The sequence below is a fragment of the Oncorhynchus tshawytscha genome, linkage group LG01 (genome assembly GCF_018296145.1).
Source record: "Oncorhynchus tshawytscha isolate Ot180627B linkage group LG01, Otsh_v2.0, whole genome shotgun sequence".
Classification (NCBI taxonomy): domain Eukaryota; kingdom Metazoa; phylum Chordata; class Actinopteri; order Salmoniformes; family Salmonidae; genus Oncorhynchus; species Oncorhynchus tshawytscha.
In genome coordinates, this window is record NC_056429.1 from 69,276,607 (window position 1) to 69,303,534 (window position 26,928).

Consider the following 26,928-nt stretch of genomic DNA (forward strand, 5'->3'; position numbering starts at 1 on the left):
GACTGAATAGGCCATTATGGCAGTTTTTTGATTCAGCGAGATACAAAAATTGTAAACACACAAGATATGTTCAGAATATATTTTATTAATATGAGCAAAGTCATAGGAAATGGTTTGTGACAGAATACATGTGGGAAATGCAGTACTTTATATCCCTCAATTCACTGATCATTGGTTGCGAACCATTTATTTAATAGTGTTATATTGTGCAAATGATCAACAAATGGATGATTGTGAGAAGGTGCAGCTGACTTTTTAACAATGTCTTTTGATATAGCCTTTCTTCTAACTGAGAATGTGTGGGCAAAAGCGTGATGAACCAATGCAATAACTATTTTAGGGGCTCAAATACGTGTACTAAATTACTCTAGAAAAAGCCAATTCTTCTTAAAGTAGATCATCTATAAAACAATGTTTGTCTGAAATGTATTATCATCTACTGGATGTTGTTATTTTAATAGAAAAATATCCTCCTCATAATTTCTCTGACACAAATTAAGTGTTGCTAGGTATAGGATCTTGATAGCTGAAGTTGCCCCTCTGAATTTGGTAGGTAGATGTACTAGTACTACAGTATTGTAAACGGTTCGCCTACAGAGAGAGAGGGGGGAGAGAGAGGTTTATCTGGACACTTGAAGGGATGCTTTGAAACGAGGCTTAGATCCCACCCAGTGCAAGAGTAGGCGGGTCAGAGGAGGAGGATGGCATACAGGCGTCATCCCACTCTCGACTCAGACCAGACGCTTCAACTTTTTATATCAATCGCGAGTGAACTGCTACAGCAAGGAAGTATCCTCAGCTGAGCTGAGATATCCACCCCGGAGACAAAAGAGTCGAACGCTTTCCCCCCTCCTTCAAGCAACGTATATTTTGTAGGGGATCTGTTTTTACAAGGCGGAACCACTATTCTTTCGATGTTGACATCGTAGTTTTCTGATTAAAAAGGCATTGGACTCTAAACTTTTGCGTTTAGAGCGTATGTAAGAAGTTCAAAAGCGGATTTTCAGATATTTTACCGTTATTAACAACTGTTATGTCGCGCTACTGAAGCGGTTTAGGACATGTCCGATTCGTCCAGGTGAGTGCAAAATAAACATAAGGAAATAGCATGCTTTGATGTTTTTGATAGCTATAATTTCAGAAGACTAAGAATAAACAATACAACAGAAAATCGCACCGCCGCTCTCCCAACTTTAGACTTCACTACCCAACATAGCCCCATAGGCCGAATTACTCGTTTTTAGATCATTATGCTGTCTAGTCTAAATGCATTTATTTTGTAGGCTACCATATCAAATAGGCTATTCATGTGTTTATTTAATGAAACAAAAGTGTTGTAGTCGGCTCACGGCGCACGCCTAGACGCGCACGATGTAACATTAATTGGAGAAAGTTATTTTTTTGATGAAGTCCCTCTGTTGTCTGCACAACGGTTTAGCGTGGGAGAATTATGTTTTAACAGATGTCCGTCGTTCCTGATTATCTGTAGTAGCCTATTATTTCCATAATAGTAACGCTTGAAACACTAGCCTACGCATTTCCACTGGGCACACACTGGTTGGAACAACGTTATTTCCACATCATTTCAATGATATGACAGTGAACCAACGTGGAATAGACGTTGAATTGACGTATGTGCCTAGTGGGATTGGTATTGAATATAATTTAAAAAAATACCATATATGCGTTTTCTTTCCCACGACTGCCTGGATTTAGCCTATGTTGTGTAGCCCTGTTGGTTCCAAAGCGATGGTGTCTATAATATGCCTATAGGGCCGTTTTGTGGGGATAGGAATGAGAGAAAAGCAGGCACCTGATTGTTTTGTTTCCTTTTGTTTTCCACATTAACCTATCTTCGCTCTTCTCAGTCTATCCAGCATTTAATGTGCTACCTGTTGAAATTGCTCGACAATGGGGCTCCTGTTCTCTGGTGATTCAGTGAAGGCGAGGGGCCGAATTGTGTTTCCAATTTCAAGACAAAGTAAAAAGAGAGAGGCTACTACTGCAACCTGTGGGTGGCGATAATGGACCAGTTGGCCGCTAGCCTATGATTTTGGATGCCGTTTTTTCGCCCGTCAGTCAAAGAGCCATTAATCCAATCAGGTCTGCTTTCAACACATGTTGGTAGAATGTGTGCCGAGTCTGCCGACACTCAAGCAACAAACTGCGTGACTCTATTGTTCGTCGGTTTGACTGCGTTTTCGTTGTCTCTCAAATATGGCATTCGATTTAACTCTGAATTTATTTGATATGAGTAAGTATTTATGATATAATAGGCTACTGAAAGTATTATGAAGTATTATAGTATTATAAAGCCGACAGGTAGACTATAGGCCTAATAGAGAAAGAGTGTACGCTGCCTGCGATCCTTCATGCGCAAGAGATCCTCCATGCGTAATTCGGAACCAATTCGAGTATGCAATACATTTTTCCAAGTAACGATCAGATTCATTTCGAAAACAAGACTATAACTAGATTTGTCTTGGGGATGAACAATATGCTATTCACAACTTTCATTTCAGATAGAAGAAGTTAACTTGGCTTGGAGATGGGGCTGTGACGCAGTTACTACGGCTCATAACTTCATGCCAACTGTTTCCCCCTGCTAAAAATGCTGGAATCAGCACTTCTGTCCAAACAAATAATGGATATAGGCCTACGTGGAGAGGAAGAAGTAACAGCGGAGTCAACAACTTGACTCGACCCGGCGGGATATTTAGTCATGCGCGCTCTGTTTTATTAGCCTATACATTCTATAAAGTATGACTGTTTAGACTTTGAGTCCACAAGAGCAAATCTCCAACAAATAATGACATTGCACCGACAAAATAATAAAAACAGCCTAACTCTGATACTTGATCTATCCTACAGACGACAAAATCAGTCCAATGGCTCGACCATCCTAATTGAGAGAGGGAAATACGGAGAATTGAATCCCGGTGGCGGAGCAGCCTCCGGTGCCGAACCGACTGACAATCCCCAGTTCAGCGAAGGGGAGCAGCAGTCACGGGGAGGAATAATGATGCCGAATAGTCTGCTTGGTTTCCAGTCGAGGTCGCCGTTGTTCAGAACACTGTCCAGGTCATCCAGTGGATATTTTTCGTTCGACAGCGATTCTATTCCAAGCTCCCCGCTATTGAAAGATAAATCGACACAGACTCCGAGCCCATCTAGCCAAGTCATGACTCACGCACTGCAGCGCATGTCTCAAGCACAGGAGACCAATCGAGATTATGGTAAGGCACACCCTTGCTTGTGTCGCACAAATAAATGTTGTTACTCACTATCCAGCCCGCGCTGGGCAGCTGCATGGCATGGTGTACATGATAAATCCTTGACGCGCAAATAATGATATGTGCCATGCCCCTGTGTCAATCGGAAGGTGCACTTTGTTTTGAACTCTTAACCCACACCAGTTCACGACATTGTCTATTCCAAGTATTAAGGACCATTGGTTTTGTAGTGTGTTCACTGATATGGGGGGGGGTTGTAATGTATATTGTTATTTACTTCAGTATCGTAGTCTTTACCACATCTGCATGTGTCCAGCCAACAGAATTGCGTGACCATGAGCCAACAGTTGGATTCAACCTCAACAGGAAGTTTCTAAAGAACAGTATCTGTCCTCTGTTTACTGAGTTGTGTCATAAGCCACCAAGGATCCACCTGGGCTCAGACAGGGTGTGTGTGTGTGCACACGTCATAGCAAAACATGCGCGTGCATATCTGTGTTAAAGGCACCTGTGCGTGTTCACACAGATTTACACTCAACCTCAATAACATTCCCTGACAAAGCTAGTGGCCATAGAAGACAAGCTAAAGGAAATACACAGGGACAAACAGGCACAGTGCATAATAGATGTGATTGAGCAGCCTGATTCACTTGTGTCCTTTTATGTGCGCTCAGTGTTGCAAAGGCCACATGTAGCGAGTTTGAGTATAGGCCAGTCAAAATAGACCTCTGTGTCTTTTGTCAGCAGCAGACAGGGATTCCTCTCCGTTCATTCTCCTTAGGAGCCGGCTGATATAAGGGACAGATAAATCTCTATCTGTAGTGTTTCACCACATCTCTAATCCCAGAGGCTACTCTTAATGGGGTAGAGAACAACAACTGTTCTATCTCTGATCTTGGGAAGTCAGTGAACTGGCTCCAACTCAAATCCAGTTCTTTAAATAAAGTCTGAATAGTATGTTTGTGGAGATTAACAAATGTTCTCCAGTTTTAGTTCTACCATATGTATGTTATTGCCTGAGGGAGACAGATGCTGTGGAGAAATTACTTTCTGACTATCAGATATGAGTGATCCTAGCGCACATGTAGAACACCACAGCTGTGGTTTTATATCTTCTCGGGGCATAATGCCTTTGGTGACTTAAATGGCATTTTGATTTTGACAAATTCTTAACAAATATCCTTTATAACTCAGTCATAAGGTTGTCATAATATAACAGAATGCCACATTTCATAATACCAGTCCTACACTTATCTTGGGAAATGTTGTGGTGATGCATGATGCATGTCATGAATTGTCTCTGTGCTGTGTTATTGTTATGTCTCTTTAATGAAATTGATATAAAAACATTATACCAGGCCACTTGCAGGAAAGTAAAGTAAGTGAAGTGGTTCCACATTAACATATGGTTCCACTGATATTACAGGGCCCCTGAGGGATATGAGAAATATTAGACATATGTTTCATGACACCTGTGAGTCATAGAAAGAGATCAGAACACATTCATATTGACAACTTAACCACACTATAGGAACCACTTGGCATGTCTGCGAAGTGTCATACTGGCCTTTTCTTAGTAATGCTGTAGCTTGGTCTTTGTTACTAGATTGTGTTCTAATGAGTTCTGACAGCCACTTGCTCTTTGTCCACCAGACGCGTGGCCCAACCCCCTCCACCCCTATAGACCACGGCCACCGCCAACTGCAGGGGACATGTGGCCAGAGACACTGATTGGCCAGGAGCTTCAGCGCATTGGTGATGAGTTTAACGATCTCTTCATACATGGGGTGAGTAGGTACACCACACCAGCACTGAGTCTTGTAACCTACTACTGTATATACACATACAGGGTTGGAGGAGCCAAAGATAAGTGATGATGAGGATGATAATGCCCCTTATATCCTGAAGATGCAACATTTTGGGGGTGTTAGCATTTAATTAAAGGACCCTCTTCAGGGAATGGGTAGCTTCAATATCCAGGGGGTAGAAATATGCTACATAGGCACTGCAAAAAAGTATTATATCAGGGACTTGATAATCACAGGTGTCACTGCAGCGCAGGGGAAAGTTAATCTTCCCATTAGATAGTGTCAATAATTTAAGTGTTGTCTCAGAGCTGCTGCCAAAATCATGGCAGCGCTGGTGAACAAAATGCCTTTGCTGCCATGTGTTTTTTTTCTTCTCTTGCTACTTGCACAGTACATTTCTGGAAGTTGCATCACCTTATTTACAAACCATATCAAGGACTGCACTGTATCAAATGGTGCTGATAAGGTGCTCAGCTCATTCTAAATTATTTCACACTTCCATACTTTCTTTGTGTCCTTGACCTAGCATAGACACATTCTGTGCTGTAATTTCTTATGTGCTGAGGGCTCTCTGTTTTTATAACATTATTTATAATAGATACAGGACAGATCCAATAGCCACATTGCAATTGTGGTGCATAGTGCAGAAGGCAAGATAAAGGGAAATCTGTGCAACTGCAACATTGTACAGTAGCTTGTATATGAGTATGGCGATTAATCAGCCAGCTGTTCATCTACAGTATAATGTCATGTCTTTGTACCTTAAACAATATCTGTGAGTTGGTGATTCATATTACCCTGGGTTATCAGTTTCCTGGTTTATTGTGTAACTCGTACACTTGAACACTAATACTCAAGGCTTGTTGTGTTCATTTTTGGAGAAAATATTTTGTTTACACTCTATGGAGAGTTTTCTCCCATGTTCCTTTCTTGTCACTCTCCATCTGAGCAGACTTTAATTGGCTGAAATGAAATACGTTTTTCTTGCCAGCTCATAACACCGGGATTTTCTTGTCGTGGACATTGTGTATCTTTGCACCTGAAGAATGTTAGGATGTGTTTTCCTCATCACCATCCCCAAGAGTCACTGCTTGGTACCCATAAAGGCGGACAGTTTGTCTATATAACCAAAAAGATTAACTGAAGACACATTTCTTTCAAATGAGTGTGTGAGGATTTGCCATGAGGTAAATGTTGTGTTACTAAAGGCCTCAATGTCTGAGGAGAAGTATAAATATTTATACATCTTTCAACAAATGAGGCTGTGATTCAGACTTAACACACATTGTAGAACAGGGCTTGTTTGTGTGTGTGTGTGTGGTACTGTATTGGCTAGAGGCTAGTATTGGCTAGTATGTATTTTGAGAACAATGAGCCCAATAAAAAGCAGAACATGTTGTGTTCAATGTTCCGTGTTTTGATCTCAGGTGTTTGGTTGACATCAGAGTGAGGAATTCTGCAAGACTGTCTGTCTAGAATCTAGAGCTGTCTCATATGTGACCGACCGCCTTGATTCGGTCTTATGTAGCAAAATTTGAAATGGTGTTTTTTACTTTGGATAAAAGCAGAGACACAGCTACAAAATGGTATATCATACACTGCAATTGAGGAACAATGGGAAAGTAATTCTGCTTTGAAAGTTGATGAACTTGAAATCTCACTTTTAAGAAAATGCTGTTAGAATATTTTGTTATCTACTGGAGAGCTCTTCTTTGTCTACACCCATTCAGCATCATTCACACCCTTTAAGCTTTAGCCCCCACCCAAACTCTGACCATTTTACTCCCCCTCGCAGAGCTGGTTAGGCTGTTCTCATGTTATCCAAAGCGTTGGTGACTAACTGTGCTGCTGTCAACAAATTAATTACGCTTTTTGCAGACGTTTACTGACACCGGCATTATTCAATGTGTTTTTAGCGTTCGGTAATTCATCAGTTATTCTGCGCTCTGGCACACTCAGACAAGAGTGTAGAATGGCCAGACTGAATTCATGAACGCATCCGACATGGCTACTAGCATAGTGGAGTCTTTTGTTAAGACATATAGCTAGCTAACTAAACAATGAACCATAATCCCAACTCATGATGTTACTACCCTGCATGAATCTGCAGGTAACTAACTAACCAGGTTCAATGTTAGCTAGCTAACATTAGGTTATAACTAGCCAATAAAATTATTCTGAGGTATGAATAATAAGGTCATACATGTAACGTTAGCTAGCTAACAGTACACTTTAACTTGAAATGAAAATACTTTGTCAAAATTAGAAATGTGTCATATCTGAAAATGTAGCTCGCTAGACTATCTTAACTGTGGTCTGAAATCGGAGTAGATAGCAGAGCGAATTTACCAGATAACATTAACATCTATCAACAGTTCTTGCAATGACATTCTATTGAAATGTATACTTTCATAGTGGAATATTTTGTTAAGACATGTAGCTAGCTAGCTTGCTAAACAACGAACCATAATCCCAAATCATGATGTTACTAAACTGCATGAATCTGCAGGTAGCTAACCAACCAGGTTCAATGTTAGCTAACAGTACACTTTAACTTGAAATGAAAAATCTTTATGTCAAAACTAGAAATGTGTTATATCTGAAAATGTAGCTAGCTAGACTATCTTACCCATAGACATCATAGATGTCACGGATGCCATGGTTGCCCTTAGTTTGAAGATGTAATCCGAAGACAGGTGTTTTCTCCATCTCCTTAGCTATCATACTCGAATTCCGGTTATGCAGTTTTACTACGCAATATATCTTTTTAAATGCAGCATTAGACAGGATTAGCTAGACATACTGACCAGCTCAAATAGACAGAAGTGTGCTATATGGCAGACCAATCCAAATTCATCTCTCGGCATGTCCAGCCCACTCATTATCTCAGCCAATCATGGTTGCTGGCTTTTTCTGTGGCTAAACCAACTAAGCTTGTAATTTAACCATGTCTTACATATTTACAGATGGCATACAAGTTTGATATTAAGGCACTTGAAAGTTCGCATGTTCGAGAAGGTATTTATGCCAAAAAACGCATTTTGATTAAAAACATTTTTTGTACGTTCAAATGAGCTCTCCTGTGAAGTAGTGACCCGCGACAGGCCTAGTTTCCTGAAACGGGTGACATATGTCTCCTATCTGTCTCAAATGTCTATTAAATAACTACACTGCCTTCGGAAAGTATTCAAACCCCTTGACTTTTTCCACATTTTGTTAGGTTACAGCCTTATTCTAAAATTGATGAGGGGAAAAAACTATTAAATCAATCTACACACAATACCGCATAAAGACAAAGCAAAAACAGGTTTTTAGAAATTGTAGCAAATTTTGGAAAAATCGAAAACTGAAATATCACATTTACATACAGTGGGGCAAAAAAGTATTTAGTCAGCCACCAATTGTGCAGGTTCTCCCACTTAAAAAGATGAGAGGCCTGTAATTTTCATCATAGGTACACTTCAACTATGACAGACAAAATGAGATTTTTTTTCCCAGAAAATCACATTGTAGGATTTTTAATGAATTTATTTGCAAAATATGGTGGAAAATAAGTATTTGGTCAATAACAAAAGTGTATCTCAAAACTCTGTTATTTACCCTTTGTATATACCCAATGACAGAGGTCAAACGTTTTCTGTAAGTCTTCACAAGGTTTTCACACACTGTTGCTGGTATTTTGGCCCATTCCTCCATGCAGATCTCCTCTAGAGCAGTGATGTTTTGGGGCTGTTGCTGGGCAACACAGACTTTTAACTCCCTCCAAAGATTTTCTATGGGGTTGAGATCTGGAGACTGGCTAGGCCACTCCAGGACCTTGAAATGCTTCTTACGAAGCCACTCCTTTGTTGCCCGGGCGGTGTGTATGGGATCATTGTCATGCTGAAAGACCCAGCCACGTTTCATCTTCAATGCCCTTGCTGATGGAAGGAGGTTTTCACTCAAAATCTCACGATACATGGCCCCATTCATTCTTTCCTTTACACGGATCAGTCGTCCTGGTCCCTTTGCAGAAAAACAGCCCCAAAGCATGATGTTTCCACCCCCATGCTTCACAGTAGGTATGGTGTTCTTTGGATGCAACTCAGCATTCTTTGTCCTCCAAACACGACGAGTTGAGTTTTTACCAAAAAGTTCTCATTTGGTTTCATCTGACCATTCTCCCAATCTTCTTCTGGATCATCCAAATTCTCTCTAGCAAACTTCAGATGGGCTTGGACATGTACTGGCTTAAGCAGGGGGACACGTCTGGCACTGCAGGATTTGAGTCCCTGGCGGCGTAGTGTGTTACTGATGGTAGGCTTTGTTACTTTGGTCCCAGCTCTCTGCAGGTCATTCACTAGGTCCCCCCGTGTGGTTCTGGGATTTTTGCTCACCGTTCTTGTGACCATTGTGAGACTTGCGTGGAGCCCCAGATCGAGGGAGATTATCAGTGGTCTTGTATGTCTTCCATTTCCTAATAATTGCTCCCACAGTTGATTTCTTCAAACCAAGCTGCTGACCTATTGCAGATTCAGTCTTCCCAGCCTGGTGCAGGTCTACAATTTTGTTTCTGGTGTCCTTTGACAGCTCTTTGGTCTTGGCCATAATGGAGTTTGGAGTGTGACTGTTTGAGGTTGTGGACTGGTCTTTTATACTGATATCAAGTTCAAACAGGTGCCATTAATACAGGTAATGAGTGGAGGACAGAGGAGCCTCTTAAAGAAGAAGTTACAGGTCTGTGAGATCCAGAAATCTTGCTTGTAGGTGACCAAATACTTATTTTCCACCATAATTTTGTCTGTCATAGTTGAAGTGTACCTATGATGAAAATTACAGGCCTCTCTCATCTTATTAAGTGGGAGAACTTGCACAATTGGTGGCTGACTAAATACTTTTTTGCCCCACTGTAAGTGTTCAGACCCTTTACTTAGTACTTTTTTGAAGCACCTTTGGCATCGATTTCAGCCTCGAGTCTTCTTGGGTATGACTCGACAAGCTTGGCACACCTTTATTTGGGGAGTTTTCTCCCATTGTTCTCTGCAGATCCTCTCAAGCTCTGTCAGGTTGGATGGGGAGCATTGCTGCACAACTATTTTCAGGTCTTCATAGATCTTCGATCGGGTTCAGGTCTGGGCTCTGGCTGGGCCACTCAAGGACACTCAAAGACTTGTCCCGAAGCCACTCCTGCATTGCCTTGGCTGTGTGCTTAGGGTTGTTGTCCTGTTGGAAGGTGAATCTTTGCCCCAGTCTGAGGTCCTGAGCGCTCTGGAGTAGGTTGTCATAAAGATCTCTCTGTACTTTGCTCCATTCATCTTTTCCTCCACCCTGACTAGTCTCCCAGTACCTGCCTCTGAAAAACATCCCCACAGCATGATGCTGCCACCACCATGTTTCACCGTAGGGATGGTGCCAGTTCAATCTTTGTTTCCCCAGACCGGAGAATCTCGTTTCCCATGGTCTGAGAGTCTTTAGGTGCCTTTTGGCCACTCGACCATTAAGGCCTGAATGGTGGAGTGCTGCAGAGATGGTTGTCCTTCTGGAAGGTTCTCCCATCTCCATAGAGGAACTCTAGAGCTCTGTCAGAGTGACCATTGAGTTCTTGGCCACCTCCCTGACCAAGGCCCTTCTCCCCTGATTGCTCAGTTTGGCCGGGTGGCCAGCTCTAGAAAGAGTCTTGGTGGTTCCGAACTTCTTCAATTTAAGATTGATGGAGGCCACTGCGTTCTTGGTGACCTTCAATGCTGCAGAATCTTTTTGGTACCCTTCCCCAGATCTGTGCCTTGACACAATCCTGTCACGGAGCTCTACGGGCAATTCCTTCGACCTCGTGGCTTGGTTTTTTGCTCTGACATGCACTGTCAACTGTGGGACCTCATATAGACGGGTGTGTGCCTTTCCAAATCATGTCCAATCAATTGAATTTACCACAGGTGGACTCTAATCAAGTTGTATAAACATTTCAAGGATGATCAATGGAAACAGGATGCACCTGACCTCAATTTAGGGTCTGAATACTTATGTAAATAAGCTTGGCACTAAAAACCTGTTTTCTAAAAACCTGTTTTCACTTTGTTGTTATGGGGTATTGTGTGTAGATTGCTGAGGATTTTTATTTATTTAATCCATTTTGGAATACGGCTGTAACGTAACAAAATATGGAAAAGTCAAGGGGTCTGAATATTTTCCAAAGGCACTCTATATACAGGTTATTACATTGTGTGTTACTGACAAATTCAGGTGTTTCATCTGGCTTTTATGTATATGTTTTCAACTGCCAATAACTGTAATAATGCTTGTATCTGGATCAGCGGTAGTCTCCTGGCTAGTATGTTATTTCCTTGTAAACAAAGCGTTTGTGTGTTTTCAGGTGTCACCTAAGGTGAATTTAAAAAACTCCTGTCATTTGTCAGACTACCCAGTTCTCACTTCGGATTGTCTCTATGGCCTCTGGCCACCCAAGCAACTGACCAGTGACCTACATTATTCTCGGGATGACCTGATTTTGTTTTGCTATTACACACACACACACACACACACACACCCCTCCTTCTCTGCCTAATAGCCATTATGGAAAATACTCTGGCTGTCTGAGTGCGCAATCAAGATCAAGTTTTGGGGTTAGAGAGCTCAGAGGAGGAAGGGTTATAGTGACTGGGCAGATGGTTAGTGAGTGAGGAGTGGTTGTGCTGCAGCATGGCAGGGCTACGTGACTGCTCAGCTTCATTATTCCTACCCTGTGGTTAAGGCTCTGAGAGCCCACTGTGGTCTCTAATTATCCACAGGTCCGCCTTTACAGGCCTCATTCAGCCAGCGCCATGGAGACCCACTCAGTCCAGCCCCAGCCTGGCCCTCTGGACCTGCTCTTTGACCGGCTCTTTCTCCCAGTGTGAGTTTGAACCCAGGGCTCTAGCGGTTGTCATGCTTTGTGAGAGGCACTGGAAAGAACTTTTAAGTGAAGTTGGTCCACTGTTAAGTCTTTGGGTGTGTTGTGGGTTTGGGTGTCTCCATACTCTCTTCATCTGGTTCTGGTGTTGCTTGCGTGTGTGTTTAGTGGTGGCAATGCTGTGAAGTTAACTTTGCATGTGAAGGTGCTCTGTCCTGTGGACTGAAAAAGGAGGCTTTTAATTCAGGGCACTCCTCTGATACGCTGAGCGTTTAACTGAACCTTCCCAGACTGACAGATGTGCAGGGTTTTCATTTATGGGACTATTCCATTGGTTCCATTGCACCAGGCCTGCTCAATAAAGTACAGCTAAAGTATTTGAAAGAAATCCAAGTACTATTTGAGCCCAGGTCTGGTGAGACGTCTCTCCAGTGGTAGATATGGCAGATAGTAGCGTGAAGCAAAAAGGACAAGCACCCTGCTAATGCAAAGCAGATGTCTGGCCACAGAAACATGTTGTATTCTAAGAGAACTAATGTCTGCATTTTGCCACTCAAATTATCTGAGCAATTTACATGGCAGCTGACTTCTTTGCTGAGTTTCTCTTCTGTTTTTAAATGGGGTTTGTTTTTTAAGTGATTTCCCTTAGAAAGTAGTGACACCCCATCTTATATGTGATGCAAGGTTATTTTGGCTTAGGACCAGCAGTCTTTCTCTTGTAGAAAGAGGGAGAGAGAAGTTTGTCTGTTTGGAAACTATTTTAAGCAGCTGTGTAATACCTTGTTTTGATCAAATAAAAGCACAAGCTGAGTAGCATTGAGTGTTTCAGTGACAACGTTGTTTTTCCTCAGGCAGACATCTGTGAACGTATTAGTGAGTCACTTTAATTTCATGTTGTCTATTCCAAATTCTGTCTGCTCTCCCAATTTGGTCGAATTGTTTTTGAGTGTTCTTATGGTCTTGTAAGTAATGGCTTCTTTGTTTTGCTTGCATGTGGTGCTGCACTCTGCGTTCTCTCACGCCAGATCAATTGTCAGAGAGAGATTAGTCAGTCTGTGTGTGATGCCGGCATGCCACAACACATTTTGGGCACAGAAACAGCTGAATACTCAGACCCTGATCCATCATACTTGAGACATGGTTTAAGTGTTAATGGTTTGCAACATTGTACCAATTTGCTGGTTATCGTTGTAAAACGTTCAGTGTGTGTATTTAGTGAATTTGGGTATTAACATTATTCTTAAAGGGAAAGAGAAATTGATCTAACTTTTAAGTGGGAAAAAACAAGATTCTTAAAGGGAAAGATAACAAGTACAATACACACTAACTCCATTTAAGCTATGTGTGAAATAGCTGAAAGTCTTTGAAAGTAATATTGGAATATGTTTTCTACTGTACCCTCCCCCCAGCTAATAACATATTATTAAAGGGATCATTCACCTGTTGATTTGCCTTATGCCTCCCTCTCATGTTGCATGCATCGGGGTGTGAAGTGGCATGTGATTACATACTGTGTGTACTATATAATGCCATACAAAATGCAACATGTAGTCATGATACTATAATACACATCAGAGAGGTTTTACCCTCAGCCTCAATGGCCAAATCTCAGGATACAAGTCTGTGTTTACACTGTTGAAACCACTGCCTGGAATGGCAGCATGCGTTTAATTTGTGGGGTGTACAGTAAGTATAGTAGTCATTCTTCTTTCCATCTCATTCTTTAAAATCTCTTTACCATAGGAACATACAGTATTTGTTTCACATATTGTTAAATAGTCCTAAACTTCGAATGAGGATATGTTCTAATCAAACAACCTTTCAACAGATTGTTTTAAGGTATTGTTAAGTCTTTCGGAACCATCATTTACATCTAGCCAAACCTTCGATCTGTCAATTCTCTAATGAACTCATCATGTTTGGCCTGAAGGAGAATGGGGTCTTACAATGTTGCCAGTCCTGTTCTAAGTCTATCTCACAGAGGAGTTAATGCACCTCAATTTAAGTTCACTTCCTCATCACCTGTTTCCTCAGACACTATTCACAGTCACTCCAGGTTTCTGTGGTTCTTGGCACAACTCATTTAGTGTAAAACCAAGCATTGATATTCCTCTTGCATTTGTTCCTAAAATCCTTTTGTTGAGAGCAGAATACCTGAGGCACAGGGCTGGTTTACAATGTCTGCATGGTATGGTTACCTGCCAAGCTGCTCTGAATCCACACACCTGCAGTGATTCACTAATGGAGCGATGCCCAAGTCATACTTCAGCACAGTTCCTGTAAGAAACAGTTGTTTTTTTCACCTCGAAGCACTAAGGGAAAAGTATAACTCAGACTTGGTGTTTTCTCTTCATTTTATACTTGTAAAATGAATCACGCTTCCTCCGTCCCCTCTGCCAAAGGGCAACAGGGGAAATGCTCAGCGCTTATCACAAAAGCCCTGCCAAACTAGTGGCCTCAGGCCAAAGTGCTGGCCTGGCCAAGACAGCCACCTGTTTTCACCTCCACTATGCCAAGTCTGCAGAGGTAATTGTCTGTGAGGGGAGTAGTCCATCCATCCCTCATTATTAGGATACCATGACCTGGCCATGTCCAAGTGCACCACTGAAGACCAAATAGAATGTCTCAATCTCTTCCCTAATCTCTCCATTCACCTCACAGTAAAAATGTCCCTATTTGTGTTTAGTTCATGAAGTGCCGTTTCCATTGGAGCTGAAGTAGCTGCCCTAATAGAATGGCCTTTATGACACTGCTGCTGCATTGTATTGCTCATTAAGAGATATCACTCATGTCGTAAACCTGGTATGTTAGGGTTCTCTTCAGCCCAAGGCTGTAGGACTAGTGTGGTCGTTTGCAGGGCCTCTGACCAACATAGCAATGTTGACACAAAGATCAGAAAAGCAGAACATTAACCCTCAATTGAGAGGGTAAATACAGTTAAAGTGGTTGCTCATTTAAATAAAATCACATTTTATTTGTCACATGCTTGGTAAACAACAGGTGTAGACTAACAGTGAAATACTTATGGGCCCTTCCCAACAATGCAGAGAGAAATAATACGAGGAATAAATGCACAATGAGTAATGATAACTTGGCTATAGACATGGGGTAACAGTCCCGAGTCGATGTGCAGGGGTACGAGTTAATTGAGGTAGATATGTACATATAGGTAGGGGTAAAGTGACTAGGCAACAGGATAGATAATAAGCAGTGGCAGTAGCATACACAATGAGTCAAAAGAGTTAGTGCAAAAAGGGTCAATGCAGAAAGTCCATGTAGCTATTTGGTTAATTATCAGTTTTATGGCATGGGGGTTGAAGCTGTTCAGGGTCCTGTTGGTTCCACACTTTAATGCTCAATTGTGCTTCTTTAATTCAATGCTGTGTACACATCATTACCAAACTCATTCATATACAAACACTCCATGGTACTGTATCACAGGAGCACAAACACATCATGGTACTGTATCACAGGAGCACAAACACATCATGGTACTGTATCACAGGAGCACAAACACATCATGGTACTGTATCACAGGAGCACAAACACATCATGGTACTGTATCACAGGAGCACAAACACATCATGGTACTGTATCACAGGAGCACAAACACATGTAAGAACAGTATATATATTTGTCTGGGCCTCTTGTCTGAGTGTGAAGTGAACCCACTGGTCCTAACACCTGGAGAGGGACCAAGGGTTTGGGTTGAAGTGGACCAGGATGTCAGGAACAAGTTGTGTTGGCCTGACTCCTGTGTTTGTAGGGCTGCATGTGTGTGATGATAAGTTACCCCTCATGAAAGGACTGGCACACTGACCACAGTTGAATTCAGCCATGTCCATAGCCATTATTGTCAGCCAACCTCTGGTGTCTGCGTTCCACACACAGCACGGGTCATTATGGTTGTCAGGTGAATGGCACTATTACGCCATGTGTTATGGCAATATGTTGAATGCTTTATCCTGTATGTTTGTGTATATGTTCAGTGGTTATGTATACAGGAGTATGTGTATGTAACAGGGCTCTTTTCGCTGTGTCCTCCACAGCGCCTTGCTGGCAGAAACGGTCATGTTGCCCAGGCAAACCTGCAGGAGATGCACCAAGAGCCCGCCTTCCTACTGTGGATGGGGCTCCTGATTGGACGACTATTACAGATCATCCTGCAGAGAAGATGATGGGTAGACAGAAGCCTCAATCCCATTCCTGCAGCACCCAGCAGACACATACTGTAGCACCTGGGAGAATTCTGTCAAAAGACCCTGTACATATGTGATGATATAAAATGCTACATTTTCAGTATGGATCTTCCTGCATATGTGGACCTATACAAATTTGTCTTGATAGTTTTTAACCTTGAATTGGCTCAAGATTCCCTGATCCAGGATAAGTTGGAATAGGGAATTTGTACAGCTTTGGAGAATACTTTCTTTGGGAATTCTACAACAACTGGAATTTTGCACCTATGTTTCCTGCTCAGATTTGGAACGCTGAGCCTAATCAAACCACCAAAGATGGAGTGTCCTGTTGCAGAGCACTCACAGGGATAATGCCATGTGGATAATGCTTTGTGGAGGTAAATGTGCCTTGTACAGTTTCTCGCTTTTTTACTAAGCTGTTTTCTTTTTGTTGCAGCTATTTATTTTTCACCTATGTATTTAATTTGTTTGTGAGTTTGCCCAACGTCAGATGTGTCGAGTCTGCGCTGTGTCTGTTCCTCCTGGTTCTCATGGTTTCTCACTGTTTCCTTTCCTCATCCAAACATCATCTGCAATTCTAATTTGATGCAACCAGTTCCACGGCCAGTTCCATTGACCCAGACATTTAAATCTTAATATTAAATATTAAATTATTTGTAAGCACCATTTTTTAAATGTATTTTCTTTCCAAACATATTCAGTACAATAGCAAGGATGTTAGTAATAATTGTAAGAACAACAGCTGAAAACATTGATAGCAAATACAATGCCTAAAATAATCATATTTAATTCAATTAAAGTACATGAATCATGGCAAATAATGTAAGTTCTTGAAACAACTTATTTTACTGTTGTCTCACTTGTTTAACCCTGCCCCTTTTCAGATGTCAAACATAATTGCTGTTATCATTTAGCATTTAGCTTGGACAGGCTGTTGTCGGGGCTTTCATAGCCCAGCTGACACTCATGTTGGCCCGGCCAAGTCCTTCACAGCGCTGCCAGGTCATTAAATGCTCATAGAAGCTTTGCTGGAAGAGAACCAAACTCTGAGCACCAGGGGAGCAGGGCTTTGTCAATGGAGAGCCATGAGCTAACATTAGCCAGAGGAACAGGCAGAGAGAGCCAATGGGTTCAATACAGGTTTTAATGGATGGGATGACTTGCAGTGCTTGAGAACTTAGATCGATAGACAGGGATAAAAACCACCCAACAACCTTGAAGGATCTATATCCAAATTCTTGAAAATGTGTTGTATTTCTGATCTGTGGTAGTATGAATGGGTTTTTTAAGGCCCAGTGCAGTCAAAATCCTGTTTTTCCTGTGTTTTGATGAAACTATCCCTTTAAAAGTGTGAAGGAATTTGAGGCAGTATAAGTTAATATATACCAATAACAAAGAGTTCCAACCTCTTTGCCAATAACAGTTAGTTTTCAGATTACATACTCAGACCACTCCAACAGTCCTAACAAAATTATTGCTAGAGAAATAGTTTTTGCTAAAAAGCTATTTTTGTTTCCTTTTTACAGTTTTAATGGAAAACTATTACAGTAAGGCACTTACTTAATTGTTACCCAGAAATTATTTGATATTGAGATAAAAACAGATGCATTGGGCCTTTAAGGAAAAACAAAAATTGAAGTAGGATTACTTTGAATGTTACATGCTACCACATTGTGCACCATGGGTTGGTTGGAAATGTTATGTGTCCTCTTGTGTGAGCCAAAGATTGATTACACTGTAATTTTGCTGGTTAGATCTTATTGTATAGTACAGTATAGGCGTGGTTCAGTCCAACTGCCTTGGCCACCCTTTTGATTCCATTGCCTCATATTTGTCAGTCTGCCAGTATTTGATTTGAAAATTCATTTCACACCCACAGTTCAATAAATGTTATCCATGTAATTAAATGTTAACGGTATAAAATATCTTTAAAATAACAGCACTTACAGCTCATTAGACGTTTTAATTGCCAAACATCTGCCTTTTAGAATTTTGCCGATCATGTAGACAAAATGTAAGGTATTAGTTGATGAAATTATCTGCAAACCCAATTTTTATTGAGAAGCGTATCACTCCGTCATGTTCTTCTTTGTACCAAAATTGTACTGCTCGGCCATGTCTTTTATATATTGTATGACTGTCTTTTCTTTTTTGGTGTTGTCAAATGAAACCAAAGACCTCATTTCAGAGTTGTGTATCTCAGACGGGTGTAGTCGAGTCTAGTGGCTTTCCAAGAGAACAACTGAAAGCTGAATTTTTCACCTTCTGAAACTGATATGGAAACTTCTCAGACAGTCAGCCAATGGTTCCATGTACTCTAGATATCAATCCATTGAGTGACAGCATAGTCCATACTGTCCATACTTCTTAATGGGTAGAGACCAGACCATAGATAGAAATAGCATTTTTCCCAGACACATACAATAACTTAATTTTGATCCGCAACATTCCCAAGTTGTCCTTAGCAAGAGCCATGAATTTCAACCAGTGTCATCTTGGTGGAGGAAGTGCAGGTGTGTCCCTCTTGCACTATGATTACTGTCCCAGAATTCTGTCTGTTCAGGACCCTTTTGCACTGAGCGCAGTCTGACAAACTGATTTATCTGACTCACAGGACCCAGTACATTTGTAGCAAAATGTAAATTTCTTTCAGTTTTTTTTGCACTGAAATGTTTTACGGTTGTGATTTAAATTGTGCATAATGCTGTGCCTGTATAAAGCTTTTTTTCATCTTTTTAAAAATGTGTTTCTGGAATCTTCTTTCATTGTTGATTAAACCACATTCTTTTTAATGATAAGTTAGTAAGCCCCTGTCATTGTTCTACAACTAGAACCACTCATATTGCAGTCATAATGGAATTAATCACAGGCAGTTCATAGAAAGTTTGACCAAAGAAAAATGTGGCGAAATATCTTTAGTGCAAACTTTCATTAACATGTCTTTATTTATGTAAGTGTCATACAGTAAGTACATTCTCAAAAATGACTATTTGGGTTCAAGTGAAAATTGAAAAGACTATTTGTGTATGTGTGTAAAAGAGGACTCTCTTCCTCTGTGTGGCGGCCACGCTTATCTCTGATCATCTGCAGGACATGGAAAGTACGGTACCTTCCCTAGCTTGGCAAAAACAGCCTGAGATAATTATACATCCCGTATTCAGCCAGTCAGTGGCTGCTACACTAAGCCCCATGTGACTGTGCACAGTCCAGGGTGAATTCCAGTATTCGTATAGAGAAAACCTTTTATCCACTTAGTGGCAAGGTAAACTATTGAGAGGACAGTACGGTGGGTAGGTATTTATTCAGCCTGAGGTGTAAACATTCGGTTGAAACTTGCGTAAGAATTGTAAGATGAGTCAAATGAATGAAGAACGATCTGAACTCCTCTCTATCACACACACACACACACTTGAGCATGTGTCTGAATTCGAGCATGATGACCCCACAATATATTTCAGATAAGTATTATTAAAGTTCAGCTGCTTGGTGAGAGTTTACATTAACTTGAGTTTCACAGCCTAACAGCAGACAGCCATTGTCTTTATCCAAAACAGACGAGCTGACTATTTGAGCTTTGTAGAGATCCAAACTGGGCCCTGAATCCCACCCTCTTCACCACTGACTCAGTGGAATATCCAAAGTGGTGGACTACTACTTGAAGGATCACTAAAGACCCAACTATATCAGCCCTATGATAAATCAAACAAGTGCATAGCGCACTTATATACAATACTATTTTATTTCTTATTCAGTTCTTCACTTGCTGGATTCAGTGGTATACACAGGACATAGCACTGTGTAATCTCTAGGAAGAGCAAATTAATTAGAATCCATTATCTGTTCAGGTCATCCCACAACACTTTCAGTGTTTCTCTTTTGACAGGGATACTGGCTCAATGGCATATTCCCTTAATTTCCCCTCAGGCGGAAGAACTCATAGCACATGGGATTTTTATCTAATACAGAATGAGAATGTCTACAGGATTAGAAATTCAAATGCTAATTTACTGAATTTGAGATTACTAGAAACCATGCCATTTGTAGTGTATTGGTATAGCACAGTGGTGCTATTTCACAGTCATAGGCTTTTAGAGATGGCTGATTTTCAATGACAGCCTCTACAGCTTGAAATGCACAGTGAAAATCTTTCTGTATCTAATCAGTCTGTTTTTACCTCTCTGCGCTAAAGCCAAGAGGCAACGTGTTTAGGATACTGTGGTCAGAGACCCCAGTCAAATCTCTTCCTCTGTTGAGTGCTTTGAAATACTTCATGTGAGACTCATGTTGAACTTAACTTTAGTGTCTTCCCTTTATGCCCCCCCCCCTTTTGAAAATGTAATGAATTTTTTGAAATGTTGAGTAGTTTCTTTGAGCTCATCACTCGTCCCTTTGATAATCACAAGATTAAATCGTTTTTTTCCTTCTCTTCTTTCTTCTTGACACGTCAGCAGCTGGAGATGACCTCCCAAGAGGGGATGTGTGTGTGTGTGTGTCCGTGCATGCATGAGATTCGTATGGCTCAGACACATAAAAGAAGATCCAACACAGAACAAAGGGCATCTTCACGAGTCCTGGTTAATCTAGTGTGTGTTTTTTCACTTGTGCGTGTGTTTATGTGTTTTCAATTCATCAACACCATAGTACCCTCCAAGCTCATCATGAAGCTTGAGGCCCTGGGTCTCAACCCCGCCCTGTGAAAATGGGTCCTGGACTTCCTGACGGGCCGCCCCCAGGTGGTGATGGTAGGTATCAACATCTCCACTTCACTGACCCTCAACACTGGTGCCCCACAAGGGTGTGTGCTCAGCCCCCTCCTGTACTCCCTGTTCAGCCATGACTGTGTGACCATGCACGCCTCCAACTCAATCATCAAGTTTGCAGACGACACAACAGTAGTAGGCTTGATTACCAACAACAATGAGACAGCCTACATGGAGATGGTGAGGGCACTTGGAGTGTGGTGTTAGGAAAGCAACTTCTCACTCAACATCAACAAACGAGATAATCGTGGACTTCAATGAACAGCAGAGGGAGAACCCCCCCCTATCCACATCGATGGGACAGCAGTGGAGAAGGTGGAAAGTTTTAAGTTCCTCGGCATACACATCACAGACAAACTGAAATGGTCCACCCACACAGAAAGTGTGGTGAAGAAGGCGCAACAGCGACCTCTTCAACCTCAGGAGGCTGAAGAAATTTGGCTTGTCACCTAAAACCCTCACAAACTTTTACAGATGCATAATTGAGAGCATCCTGTCGGGCTGTTTCAATAGCACCGGCCACAACCGCAAGGCTCTCCAGAGGGTGGTGCAGTCTGCACAATGCATCACCGGGGACAAACTACTTGCACTCCAGGACACCTACAGCACCCGATGTCACAGGAAGGCCAAAAAGATCATCAAAGACAACAACCACCCGAGCCACTGTCTGTTCACCCCGCTACCATCCAGAAGGTGAGGTCAGTACAGGTGCATCAAAGCTGGGACAGAGAGACTGAAAAATAGAAGCTATCTCAAGGCCCTCAGACTGTTAAACAGCCATCACGAACACAGAGAGGCTGCTGCTTACATACAGACTTGAAATTATTGGCCACTTTAATAAATGAATCATTAGTCACTTTACTAATGCCACTTTAATAATGTTTACATATCTTGCATTACTCATCCCATATGTATAGACTGTATTTTATACCATCTATTGCATCTTGCCTATGTCGCTCGGTCATTGCTCATCCTTATATTTATATGTATATATTCTTAATCCATCCCTTACTTAGATTTGTATATATTAGGAAGTTGTTATGGAATTGTTAGATTACATGTTAGATAGTGCTGCACTGTCGGAACTAGAAGCACAAGCATTTCGCTACACTCGCAATAACATCTGCTAACCATGTGTATGTGACCAATACAATTTGATTTGATTTAAAGTTGCAATATTTAACGATGATCTGACCAAATTCACATAGAAATATGAGTATTGATCTATCATTCTACTTGAAAGCAAGTCTAAGAATCGGTAGATCTGTTCTATGTCTGCTATTTCTCTTTTCCTTTAGCTAACATAAGCAAGCTAATGTTAGCAAATAAGAGTAGTTCAATCTGGATAAACATCTAATTCACCCGTGTCTGGAAAACACTGTTACTAAAAATAGAATTGTTGATATAGCTAACTCACTCTGTTTGTGTGCTGGTAACGTTAGCAATAATGAATGTGTATAAATGGTTGGTTAGTTGGCTCTCAGACAGTCTCAGCTGAATAGCAATCTTGCTTCCAATTTAGTGAGGCTAGTTAGCTAACAAACAACTACACAATATTGAAAGACAATTGAAAAAATGCATCCCATAACATTTAAACATGGAAATAGCTGTTCTGTCTTTCAGCCTACAGTAGCAGCCAATGTGTGGTGTTCAATCTAGGCCTACATTCCATGAGACTTTTGAAAAAAAAACATGTAGGGATTGACATTATCCTGTTAATCCACTTGTCCTTCAGACAGGGAGGTGACTGAAGATGTTGTGTTATTTGATGCAAGAAACCAATTTACAAAATACAATTCATTATTATTGCCATACCATTATTACAGAGAATCAGACAAATTATCCTACCTTCTGCCTATTGGCTACTTAGCTTATTCAAGCCTGTCTCAAAATACAACACTGCCCCTTACAGAAAAAAAAAGCTCTTTAACTGACTTGCTTTTCAAAGACGGCTAGAAATGCACATGTTTTGTGCTCTTTTAGGAAGAAACCAATCCCCTATTGCTGACTAGAACTTACCTATAACTAGGCTAATAATGCTACATGCAGCTCTTGCTTTGATCTCAAAATAAGCGCATCTACTTGCGACCACTTACGCTGTAAACACAGTCCAGTTCAAAGTGAATGGCACAGATCCATATATGGCAATGGTCTATTTACATATAGGGATACTGCGGCTCTGATTGGTTATGGCGCACCAGTCTGTGTAGAGTATGGGCCTGAGTCATGTCTGTCAATGCAATTGAATCCTACTCCAATGCGCTCTGCCTACAAGAAAATATCTTGCATAGTTTGTTTTGTTATGTTGCATTGAAAGTGACTAGTATTGCATTGATTCGATCACAATTCACACAGTAGAGGGAAATGTTGATAGTATTAACTAAAGCGGAAAACTAGAAAGTTGAGTGAAGTTCAGTCCAGGGAGAGCTGTTTAGAGGGAATATTGGTTACAAATGGTTAGACGTAGCCTGAGAACCTTCCAGAACATGTCATTCATTTAGTCTACCCCTCTTCTCTTTTACCTTTTGTCTTTGTAAAACTCAGGTTATCTGGAGTCATTACACAGTGCCCTGCTGAAAAATACCTCAAAGGGGTGGAATTTGTGGGTACACAAGCATGAGGGAGCAGAAACAGCTTGCGGTTATGGAGCACAACAAGATTGTGGGACAGAAACCAGCAAGGGACATTAAAATCTATAAAATCAAGACACAACCACCTCATTCTTCTCTCTGCAGATTCTTAAAACATAATGCATAGACATGCCTACAAAAATCCCCTGCAAAGGGCTACTATTGACAAGAATGATCTGTGAAAGTCAATGGGCTGGGGGAAGTTTACAGACAGTACTTTGAGATGAGGAAGGGTTTTTTGGTTGTGCAGTGTTGTGGTTAGACAGTAAATGTATTGTTCTGTATGAGAACGATTGAGGTGACAATTCTCCTCAGTCTCCCATACACAACAATTGTTGTGTAAGAACTGCCCTCCTAAGACGTTTCACACCTTTTTTGGCCCCCCCAGCCCATTCAATTTGTTGACTCATCTTTCCTCTCAAAAGCAGCTCCCAATGTCCCCTCATTGTCCCTAAACAATATGCTAGCCGTCCCATTCGGTTAACACCTTTACCAACAAAGGTGTGTTGCTCTATGTCCCTTCCACAAAAAGAGTAAAATGCTAACACCACAACCATGTCTTTGCAGGAGACGTGCAGTACCAGGAAGAGTCTTAAAGGCTCAAATCAAATCACATTTTATTGGTCACAGACACCTGGTTAGCAGTTGTTATTGCGAGCATAGCGAAATGCTTGCGCTTCTAGTTCCGACTATATCTCAGCATTCAACACCATAGTACCCTCAAAGCTCATCATTAAGCTTGAGGCCATGGGTCTTAACCCCGCCCCGTGCAATTAGGTCCTGGACTTCCTGACGGGCCGCCCAAGGTTGTGAAGGTAGGTAATTCTCTGTGCTACACCAAATGGTAACTATCCTGTAACTTCCAGTAATGGATACCAAAAATCTTTGGTTAAATCACATTATCTGGTGTAACAATCTGTAGCTAAGAGAACTTGTGATCTTGATGAAATTGCCATTCACAAAGAAACATACAGTACTCAAATACAATAAGATCAGTGTAGTAAAGTTCAGGGAATACATGGAAAACTGTGGGAGGAATGTTGTCATGATCAAACTGCCATTCAGCTCCTCATGAGTCATCTGCTTGAAATACAGCATAATGTATGATCCCTCGAGAGGGATACAGATCACGGGATACAGTTCTGTGACAATGACACACACAGGTAAAGGATTTATGTTTCTGTATCTAGAATTCACTCCAGGAAGAAGCCCAGGCACCCGGTATTGTAAATGTAATCAATTATACTCTATTGTAGTTTGAACGACAGTTGAACTGTGCCAGTATCAACATTAGGGTAGACTAGTTGAACATGCATACATGTGAACAGGCACAGAGATTACATTTCCCACCATATCTAGACTAATAGATAGTCTAATAGAAAGAAATATGGCATAACCCTCAACCTTTGCACAGTGACCAGATCGTACAAATGTACCTAGATAGGTAGGCAGACAGTATCTACCTACATCCATGTCTATCAGGCATGCAAAGGCAAATATGTTTTGAGTAAAATCAGCTTCAGTTTTAGAGAATTACAACAGCAAATTGTTGTATTAGTGGTTCTCCTCATTATTTGCTAATAAACTTAGCTAGCTATCTTGCTGGATATACAATACTTGTTATTTACATCTGTTAGGAATCATATTTTGTGTCATGCCTATAATTTTGTGAGATTGATTATGATTATGACTGTGGATGCATTTCAATGTCAACTCTCGTAAATTAAGTTACTTAGCTAGCAAGTAAAGTTATTTACATTTGCTGATGTTACATGTTTGCTAACAAGTTACAAATGCAAGGTGTGGCGCATAACAAGTTAACAGGCACCAGGCTAACTAGCTTGCCAACTTCAGTCATCTGCTAACATTTGCTGGTAAACCTAGCTTTAGTTGGCTGGTTGTAATATTGTAGCTTGCTGTTTAGTAGCCATATCTACAACTAAAAATAAGAGATTTTACAATCAAGAAACAAAAGATCTCTGATTGTAAAACCTCTTCTATTTTTTTGTCATAGATATGGCTACCGGTAGTTGTTAAGCTAACTTTACTACCTTGCTAGCTAGCTACCTTGCTAAGTTAGCAAACATATTTTTTCCCCCTTTGATTTCCCCCCACTGTAACACAGTAGTACAGTACCAGTCAAAAGTTTGGACACACCTATTCATTGTAGGGGTTTTCTTTATTTTTACTATGTTCTACATTGTACAATAATAGTGAAGACATCAAAACTATGAAACACCAAAAAAGTATATTTTATGTTTGAGATTCTTCAAAATAGCCACCCTTTGCCTTGATGACAGCTTTGCACACAGGAAAAGCAGCCAACAAGTGCTCAGCATATGTGAGAACTCCTTCAAGACTGTTGGAAAAGCATTCCAGGTGAAGCTGGTTGAGAGAATGCCAAGCGTTTGCAAATCTGTCATCAATTTAAAGGGTGGCTACTTTGAAGAATCAAAAATATATTTTGATTTGTTTAACAGTTTTTTGGTTACTACATGATTCCATATTTGTTATTTCATTGTTACGATGTCTTCACTATTATTTTACAATGCAGAAAATAGTACAAATAAAGAAAACCTCTTGAATGAGTAGGTGTGTCCAAACTTTTGACTGGTACTGTATGTTAGCCAGCAATACACAATATGGGTTTTAGTAGATATATTAAAGTTAGCTAGCTAGCTAGGTGGCTTGCAGGAAAAATAACTTACTTAGCTAGGCACCTTATTTGTCATCTCCCCTCTTGGTCCTGGCATCGGCTGTAGCTGAGCTTCTAACGTTCGCTAAATCCAACTCATTATTCTCAAATCTTCTTCGCTATATTCTATTTGAAAGATGTATGGTTGATTATACAATGGGTGGGCCTAATCCTGAATTATGATTGGTGAAAACCGTGTCTATTCCACAAGTTATCACCTGCTAAATCTATGACATTAAAATGCCTATTTACTCTGTTCCATCTGACTGCACAATCCATTGTCTTATCAGCCCAGTCAGGCACTTTATAAACTTGATCTCCACTATAAAAAGCATCTAGACATTATCTCACATTTCTTTTAGACTTGCTGTCTGTCTCTGACTTTTCAACATTGTTTCAATATTCAAATTCGATCTCCAGCTGTCCCATAGAAGTGATTGTGTTAGCTGTTGTGTTAGCTGTTTTGTTGGCTAGCTCCTCTGAACAACAGTCTCCTGATGAGTGAGCACATTTTCAATGCCTCATTAGCTCATTGTTATGGATGTATCCAAATAAATGTCACTAGAAAACAGCTTAAACAAATGCAAATGTAGCTACTTTGCTGTAAATCTGGCTGCACTTTTTGTCATGGCTGTAAATTAGCTGTAGTTGGCTAGCTAGCAAGCGATAAGAACATTGCCAGCCAGTATGGCAATGGAACATTTATACTGAACGACTGGTTCGTGTCCATAGATACAG

General features: G+C 40.9%; 1 protein-coding gene across 2 annotated transcripts; it reads left to right on the forward strand.

The window, feature by feature from the left end:
* The first annotated feature begins 630 nt into the window (after window positions 1-630).
* Window positions 631-18,847, forward strand: LOC112255614 (bcl-2-like protein 11). 2 transcript variants are annotated; one of them, XM_024428528.2, is made up of 4 exons: window positions 631-1,078; window positions 2,872-3,236; window positions 4,887-5,020; window positions 15,956-18,847. In XM_024428528.2, the coding sequence occupies exons 1-4, from the start codon at window positions 1,062-1,064 to the stop codon at window positions 16,082-16,084; spliced, it is 645 nt and encodes a 214-aa protein (XP_024284296.1). In that variant the 5' UTR covers window positions 631-1,061; the 3' UTR covers window positions 16,085-18,847. The 2 variants fall into 2 exon arrangements, with proteins under 2 accessions (XP_024284296.1, XP_024284295.1); XM_024428527.2 differs by lacking the exon at window positions 631-1,078 and having other exon boundaries at window positions 2,309-3,236.
* The last annotated feature ends 8,081 nt before the right edge of the window (window positions 18,848-26,928 follow it).

Coding starts and splice junctions, on each gene's coding strand:
- LOC112255614 (XM_024428527.2), top strand. CDS start 2,810: ATGACATTGCACCGACAAAATAATAAAAACAGCCTAACTCTGATACTT. Junction 3,237..4,886: donor GGAGACCAATCGAGATTATG/GTAAGGCACACC, acceptor TTTGTCCACCAG/ACGCGTGGCCCAACCCCCTC. Junction 5,021..15,955: donor ACGATCTCTTCATACATGGG/GTGAGTAGGTAC, acceptor TGTCCTCCACAG/CGCCTTGCTGGCAGAAACGG.